Source organism: Triticum aestivum, chromosome 1D, assembly GCF_018294505.1.
Source record: "Triticum aestivum cultivar Chinese Spring chromosome 1D, IWGSC CS RefSeq v2.1, whole genome shotgun sequence".
Lineage (NCBI taxonomy): Eukaryota > Viridiplantae > Streptophyta > Magnoliopsida > Poales > Poaceae > Triticum > Triticum aestivum.
This window is the reverse complement of record NC_057796.1, coordinates 261,133,120-261,141,358: the sequence shown is the minus strand read 5'-3', so window position 1 is coordinate 261,141,358 and position 8,239 is coordinate 261,133,120. Positions and strand designations below refer to the sequence as shown.

At 48.1% G+C, this 8,239-nt stretch overlaps 2 protein-coding genes across 2 annotated transcripts; one reads left to right on the top strand and one right to left on the bottom strand.

Moving 5' to 3' along the window:
- The first annotated feature begins 366 nt into the window (after positions 1-366).
- On the top strand, positions 367-4,697 carry LOC123181370 (probable E3 ubiquitin-protein ligase XBOS33). Its single transcript, XM_044593628.1, has 10 exons — positions 367-778; positions 872-931; positions 1,246-1,317; positions 1,416-1,624; positions 1,709-1,869; positions 1,972-2,030; positions 2,142-2,188; positions 2,349-2,492; positions 3,041-3,132; positions 3,757-4,697. Exons 1-10 carry the CDS (start codon positions 602-604, stop codon positions 4,296-4,298), a joined length of 1,563 nt encoding a protein of 520 aa, XP_044449563.1. The 5' UTR covers positions 367-601; the 3' UTR covers positions 4,299-4,697.
- Positions 4,698-4,743: 46 nt separating this feature from the next.
- Positions 4,744-6,474, bottom strand: LOC123181371 (uncharacterized). The gene is made up of 3 exons (XM_044593629.1): positions 6,266-6,474; positions 5,387-6,132; positions 4,744-5,304 (listed from the first exon to the last, which is right to left on the bottom strand). Exons 1-3 carry the CDS (start codon positions 6,288-6,290, stop codon positions 4,969-4,971), a joined length of 1,107 nt encoding a protein of 368 aa, XP_044449564.1. The 5' UTR covers positions 6,291-6,474; the 3' UTR covers positions 4,744-4,968.
- Between the last annotated feature and the right edge of the window lie 1,765 nt (positions 6,475-8,239).

The following is an 8,239-nucleotide window of genomic DNA, read 5'->3' as shown; positions in this document are numbered from 1 at the left end:
GTTGCCAATCAGCCATGAATGGCAACTTTATCGGGCTCACTAAAGGCGAGCAAAAAGAAGCGAAAAACAACAACTTGAAATCTCGTGGCTCATCCATCCATCACGCTTCATCCAAGCAAGCCAAAATGTGAAAAAGCTTGGCCCGTGACCATCATCTAAACCAACTCCACTCCATCAGTCACTAAGCACAATCACACCCACACAAGCTGCCGCTACTAATCTATGCTCATGTGGTCCCGACGGCACATGAGCCATGCTAAACAGAGATATTTATATTTTTCTCTCACCGTTTTAAAATACTGTACATTTTATACCAAGAGTATATAAAGCGAGGATGAAAATGGAAATATAAAAATCAAATCCAAAGCCTTGTACTCCTCCTGCTCCTCCCCCTTGTTCCGGGCCTGGGAAAAATTTGAGACCCCAGAACGCAAGACGCGAAGACGACCCACCACCGGCCCCCGCCCCTAAATTACGGCCGCACGCCTCGCCGCCGGCGATCCCGCCGACCGTCGGCTCCCCCGCGCCTCGTTCGCCCCTGCGGCGTGCCCGTGCCCACGAGGACGCCGCTCGCCGGCGCGGGCGGGCGAGGAGGGCGGCGATGGGGAACTCGCTCGGGTGCTCCGCGTCCGGCGAGCGGCTGGTGTCCGCGGCGCGGGACGGGGACGCCGTCGAGGCGCGCATGCTGCTCGAGCTCAGCCCGGCGCTCGCGCGCTACTCCACCTTCGGCGGCCTCAACTCCCCGCTCCACTTCGCCGCCGCCAAGGGCCACCTCGACGTCCGTGCCGCTCTCCCTTGCGATTCTATGCCGCCCGCGTGCGTGGTTTCCCGTTCGATTTGATTCATGGACTCGTGGTTTTTTGGTTTTCAGATTGTGACGCTGCTGCTGGAGAAGGGCGCGGATGTGAACGCGCGGAACTACTGCGGCCAGGTAGATCTTTCTGTCCGAGTATCATTCCATGGATAGGATAGATAGGAATCTCCCCCCAAAAATGGAAGATCTGTCATTTATACGTGCTGAAGTTGGCAGCCGCCGCGTCGTGTTTCTAGTGAAAGTAGTAGTACCTGATCTTTGCAATATCGGGACAAGCCAAAAATTGAATTCTTGTTGGCTTCTCGTGGTCTCCTGCTCTGTGCTCGCCCACGGGATAAACATGTGTTACATTTCGATCAGTCTCTACAATCCTTTCTGTGAATCGAATCATTTAGCTGATTGTTTTTGTTTACTTGGATGGGCGGATGAAGACTGCATTGATGCATGCATGCCGACATGGACACTGGGAGGTGGTTCAGATGCTTCTGCTCTTCAGATGCAATGTATGGTGGTATTTCTGATATGGTCTTTACAATGGGTACCTTTCTGCCCTGAGACAAGGAAGGTGCTGACTGCTGCTTCTGTTTGGGTTGTTTGGAAGGTTACCAGGGCGGATTACTTGAGTGGTCGAACGGCATTGCACTTTGCAGCACACGACGGACTTGTTCGGTGTGTAAGGCTGTTACTTGCCGACTTCATCCCAAGTGGGCCCTTGGAGGATACTGCCTCTTCGGTGGCAGATGGCGGTGATTCTCAGATGAATAGCGGCAGCAGTCCTACTTCTTCACTGGGACTCAAGTTTAATGAACCGTATGTATTTTGTCAAGTGTTGATCTACTGTTGTCTATTTTGTTTGAAATAACTAGCAACCAATTGTACGCTGTCTTTGTGCAGTGCTCGTGTGAGGTACATCAACAAACCTGCTGATGGCGGTGTTACCGCTCTTCACATGGCAGCTTTGAATGGTCATTTCGATTGCATGCAATTGTTGATTGAGTTAGGTGCAAATGTCTCAGCTGTCACATTTCCATACGGAACTACATCAAATTTGATAGGCGAGTGATGATTCTTATTTCAGATGATATGCAGTAGATAATGCTATTCTTTCTTAGTACCTAAAATAAAACGAGTTCTCAAATTATATCTGTATGGATCAGGAGCTGGCAGTACTCCTTTGCATTATGCAGCCGGTGGGGGCAGTCTGGAGTGTTGTCAGGTATGTTACTGTCATAAAGGAGCATCGTATTTTTGGACAAGTACCATTTCACGCCTGTACTTGTCGCATATGTATTGATACGTTCTAATGTTTGTAATGCCACCATCACAGGTACTTCTTTCAAAAGGTGCTAGCAGGTTGACACTCAACTGCAATGGGTAAGAATCTGTTGCTCAATTATTAATGCCAAGTTGTGTTTCAAAATATTTATTGACCGTGGCATGACAGATATTTTATTATATTAGCTTGACCGGCTCTACTTGAACCTAACGTGTATCTTCCTGTTGAAATGTTACTAATACGTATCTTGTTCTTTAGGTGGCTTCCCATGGATGTTGCTAGGATATTTGGACGCCGTTGCTTGGAGCCATTACTTTCTCCAAATTCACACACGATTATTCCAGCAATTCAGCCATCCAGTTATCTTGCCTTGCCACTGATGAGCATACTTAATATAGCCAGGTTAGTGCCTAACAACTCACCTTACACCACTTTCGATTTTTTCAGTTTTATAAGTAAAATATAATGACAACTGTTACTTTTATGAACAACAACGAGTGCTGCTTGATTTCTGAATCTATGCCTTTTGAGAAAACACACAAGGGTGCAAGCAGTTTCATTCTGCATACCAGCTGATCTGGTTCTTATAATCAATTGGGCCAGTTTATGTATCTAGCGGAATTGCAATGGTTTCTGCAATGTTACTTGCAGAATGGCATACCTGAACAAGGCAACTGCCAAAGTCTGTTCTTGAGCTGGAACAGACATAGAGCAAATATTTTTACTTATCTTGTGTTTTGTCATCTTCAACGAGTTCACTCTTTATGGTGTTGTTACCGTAGAGTGAGCTGAGTGTGCCTTTCTTGACTTATTTCACCTTCGATACAAGTGCTTGCTGTTCAGACACCATATAATGCTTCCAATTATCGACACTTCCATGTTCAATATTCAAAATGAGGATTGCACTTGTCGGCTCTTTTGCTTATAGATTTCTTTTATATGCTTTGCAGAGAATTTGGGTTGCAACACACCGTATCCTCGGTGGATGAGAGTGACCTTTGTGCAGTTTGCCTGGAACGGTCTTGCTCTGTAGCTGCTGAAGGTGGGGGCTACATGACACACTTTGCATGAATCCCATTTTTTAACTAAGTGCATAAGCATATTTTACAGACTGCTCAATGATCATAGGATAAAAACTATCATAACAATTTGTCAAGAGATGAACACAGTCCTGTCTAATCCAATCTACTAAGCTCCATCTATTTGTGAATATGTTACATTTGTTCATATTTACATTCTAAGCTTGGATGTGCACCAATGAGTCATCTTCGCTATCCTTGCATTTTTTTTGTTAGAGAATAACACTATGCATCTTAGCACTTGAAAAGTGAAATTTGTTATTGACTTAGTTAGAACACCTAAGACTATTTTCTTTTATCACAAACTCGAAACACCCGATAAGTTGGGGCGATCATTCAGTGTCATAGTAATCTGAAAAGGAGGCTCATATTTCTGTATCCTTACAGGGTCGTATGATGCCACCCTTTTGTGAATTCCCTTGTTTCAAACCATGCTAATAAACAATGATAATGGCAGAAACATGAAACCGAATACGAAGTCATATTTTTTCAATAGGATTTCACTTGCTCATGTACATCACATTACAGTACACCACCAGATGAAAACTGCAATGGTGGTATCCTAACACTACATTCTGTTCTTTCAGGCTGTGGTCACGAGTTCTGCATCAAATGCGCTCTCTATCTTTGCTCAACCAGCAACGTCCGTGTGGAGTTCACAGGCCCAGCTGGGTCAATCCCATGCCCTCTCTGCAGGAATGGAATAATGTCATTCACTAAGCTGCCGAGCACACCGACAGAAGGGCTCAAATCAAGCTCAGCACTCACATTCTGCAATCCGTGCATTTTGAATACCCGTTCTGTGGACTCCCCAGCAACTGTCTGTAAAGCTGAAATCAGGCGCAACCGTGTGGCAGCTCTCTCTTCCGAGTTGGTCTGTCCACTGACATGCAGCCCATTTCCGTCGTCCGCCCTCCCAACCTGCAGGTGCAGTGACGACGATCCATGCGGCTCAACAGAAACGCTGGATGGCTCCGAGGTGCAATCTCCACGGCCCTCGCACAGCACAAGCACAGAGCTGGATAAGAGGGGAGAGCAGGACGTTGACCGGACCACCTGCTCAGGCATGTTCTGGAGTCGCAGAAGCTGTCAGAGGGAGCAGCAGTGCAATGCGGAAATCAATGCTTGATTCCTCTCCTTCCTGGTTGTGAATATATTTGGATTCATAGCAGCTAAATGCGGGAGATGATCAGCGGTTATTCTTTCCTCCCCGGCTGTGTTTCTTTTTCTCCTGTTTTACAGCCAAGATTTTGGTGTTTTGGTGATCCATCCTGCAGCTTTTGGCTGCCGTAGTTTTCACTGTATTGTAACATTCGGCTCATATCTATTGTGTTGTGTCATGAGCCTGTGAGTGAGTCTAGATCATAGCTTGAAAATCACTAGTCAGTTACTGTTCTGTAGCTGCATGTAAATTACACGGTTTGGATGGGGTTGTTTTTTGCTTCTTCTGATCCCGGTGATAAGATTCTATGTAACATGACATCAAATTACCCCCTGATGATATATAGATTATGCCGCAGTCTCTTCAGTTTGTTTGTACAGTACAGTAGTGGTTCAGCTGAGCTCACATGAAATGCATTTCCTCCCTTCACTATCATAAGGTGTTTTACATATTTCAATACGGACTACATACATGCTGAACGAGTGAACAAACACACTAAATGCGGCTATATACATCTGAATCAGAAAAACTTAGAACATCTTATAATTTTGGAACGGAGGGAATAATCTTCTTTTCTTCAGCATTGCTTCCTACAGTCCTCTACCTACTGAAGATCAGTCATCAGTCGTCTTTGGTTTCAGTACGCACAGACGCTGCCGGCGGCGGTCGAGCTGTTACCCGCCGGCCCTGGCAATAAGGTGCCGATGATCCTGTCTCCGAGCCCCGGCACCGCCGACAGGAAGTGCCCCACCCTGGCGAGCTCGTGGTAGCTGACCCAGCCGAGCCGGCGGCATATGTGCCGCTGCAGCTGCACCGGCACGACGCCGTCCTCGTCGCCCTGGAAGAGGTGCACCGGGAACGGCGGCGCCTCCCCGAGGTCCGTCGGCTCGAACTCCGGCCACCGCCCGAACATCACCGCCATGTCGCGGTAGAAGGACTCCTGCACCCCCTGCTGCGTGGCCGCCTGTGCCCTCTGCGCAAAGCAAAGCGCACGATCGTTGCATCAGGGTCGTACGAGATTGACAATGGGGGAGCTGAGGGAAGGGACGACGAACCTTTTGGAACATTCCAGTGGAGAGGGCCATGAGGCGGTTCTTCTCGTCGAGGGCGTTGGGGAAGGAACCGGAGCCGCTGACGACGGTGGAGGTGGGCAGCCATGTCTGGCTCATCCACCAGTGCAGCAGCCACGGCGCATAGTAGGCAACGCGGAGCGACCACTGGTCGCCCAGCGGCTGGCGCCGGTACAGCTGCCGTGCCAGCCCCCTCGGCAGCCCCGACCACCGGTAGTTTATCACCGGCGCCATCATCGCCACTCCGGCCAGCCTGTGTGGGATGTACTTGACGGAGGCCCAGCCGGCGTGGCAGCCGAGGGAGGAGCAGATGAGGTGGAACTTGTCGCCGAGGTCGAGCGCGTCGGCGAGGTCCTGGATGTCCTGCGCCGCGCTCTCCAGCGACCGGCGCGGGTCCGGGTCGCTCTCGCCGTAGCCGGCGCGGTCGAACGCCACCATGTACACGCCCAGCTCCTCCAGCAGCGCCTGCGAGGCGCGGGGCGAGTCCATGCGGCTGCCGGAGAAGCCGTGCGAGTAGACGACCTTGAACCGCGCGCCGTCCCGGCCCACGCCGGACTCGGCGTACGCCAAGAACCGCCCGTCGCGCATCCGCGCCCTCGGCGCCGTCACCGGCGGCCCGCCCGGCGCCCCGCACGGCGTCGGCGGCGGCGGGCGGACGGCGTTCGCGAACCACCCGGCCGCCAATGCCAGCACCATCAGCACCAGCAGACCCACCGGCGGGCTCCCGTTCCCTGCACACCATCGACGCACAACTTGTTAACGAACCGCACGTACACGGCGACGCATGCATGCATGCATGCATTCGTCCGACACCAAAACCGCTGCCGCATTGTTTCTCCTCAGTTTTCTTTGCCCAGTTGTTACCTGTGGAAGCAGCGGCAGCCGCCATTGGAGGCGACACAGGAGGAGCTGGAGCTCTGGGATCCTTATCGAAATGGACGGGGATGTGTGGCGTTGTTGGAGCAGGAAGAGGACCGCTTAATGTGTTGGGTGGGTACTGGGCTAAGCTAGTGCTAGCTGAATAGCGGTGACACTTTGCTGAAAGAAAATGCAGCACGTAGTGGAGGCCAGGGCACGACCTACCAACGTACTTTGTATACATGCATTATTATGCCTAGGAAAAAAAACTCTTCACCTACCACCAATTTTCACTCCAGGGTCTTCCCAAGCACGCCTGACAGGTACGAGTAATTTTCTCTTAAGCTTTTCCTGGCACAAAATAATGTTGGAGGAGAACAGATGAATCCAAAAGTAGAATTTCTATCATGCTCCGAGAATAAGAAATTTTTTAGGACATGAATTTATATCATGCAAAATGAATCTCGCGTTCCAAACATGCTCTGTGTGTGGGAAATGTAAAACGACATATATAGGTCTGTAGATTAGGTTTGAGCTATAACCATTTTATATTAATGATAATCAAAACACTCAGGTCTTGAACCACATATATAACCTGTGGATGCAAGTGGACCATGCATGAAACTGGCGATGATTTATGCTTGGAATTTTGTACGCACATCTTACAGGTGTGACATGGGAGATGATGTCTTACAAATGGTTTACACACACCGTTGCTTTCTAGTACTTCACAAAAACTCTATTCTTGTCTCTCCTGCCTCCGTTTTCAGGAGAACGTAGTCCGTCAAATTTGCAGTGGAGTTGGTGAAGAAGTGTGAATGGAGAAAACGAACCAACACAATCTCCTCTTCCCTCTGGCAGCTCATGTCAAAGTACCTACCTTTCTGGAATCTTCTCACCAACCCCAACAATGGCGACCTGTTGCGCATGGCCAATGAGGGGATGACGATGGCCTTATGGGTCGGTAGTGTTCTTGGTAGGTAAAGACTTGTTTCAGAAGTTCGGTGTGTTCACAATAATTTTGTCAATGCACATTGTGTGGTGGTCAAGGTGCACCACTCCCCCACCTGGTTGCTTTGCTAGAATCTTTCTTTAGACTTGGTTAGCAGCTAGCTGCTTATCCTTCCTAGGTTATTTACTCGGAGAAACATGTGCTAAAATCAAGCTTACAAGTGCAAGAAAATCTCAGAATAGTATATTGTTGAAGTGAATGGTATGTTTGCAACCATGTTATTTTTTTTTCAAATTCAAATTGAATTTTCCCAAAAATAAATGCAAAGGATTTGCCATATTTCATTAATTTATTTGTTGATATGTTTTGAGATAGCTTACAGCTCATGCCGAACGGTGCCTTATTTCATTAATTAAGAGAGGGTTTAACACAAAGAGGCCAAAGAAGGCAAGGACACGGATTATGTGAGCTCGAGCTCATATGAGCTTGGGGGAACAGTAAATCCGAAAATTTTGTGGAAAACTAAAAAAAGACCTGATTTTTTAGCAAACATCGACAAATGTTTTAATTGCTTGCAAAGTTTCATCATGGAATGACATTTGTGGAAGACGTGGCAAAAGAAAATAGATGCTCCAAAAATATTATTTCAAAAGCATTTTGGAGTGTTGATTTTTTTGTCACGCTTTCACGAATGTCATTCAATGATGACATGTTGCAAGAACTCAAAACATTTGTCAAAGTTTACAAAAAATCAGTTTTTTTTACTGTTCATACCAAGCTCATACCGAGCTCGAGCTGAGAAGGACACTTTCGCCACAACTGGCCCTATAGCAGTCTATGGTAAAGATGAAAGCCTACTCTCTCCACAAAGAACAAACAGCTGCCTCACTTTTGCAATCATCCAAATTGCTAGATAGGTGTAAAGGTAGTGGGAGACACGCATGGTTTAGGTGTTCCCAAAAACAAGTGCTTTGCGCTCATTCTAAATCTCCAAAGAGACGAGCATCATAAGGGAAGCACATGCTTTT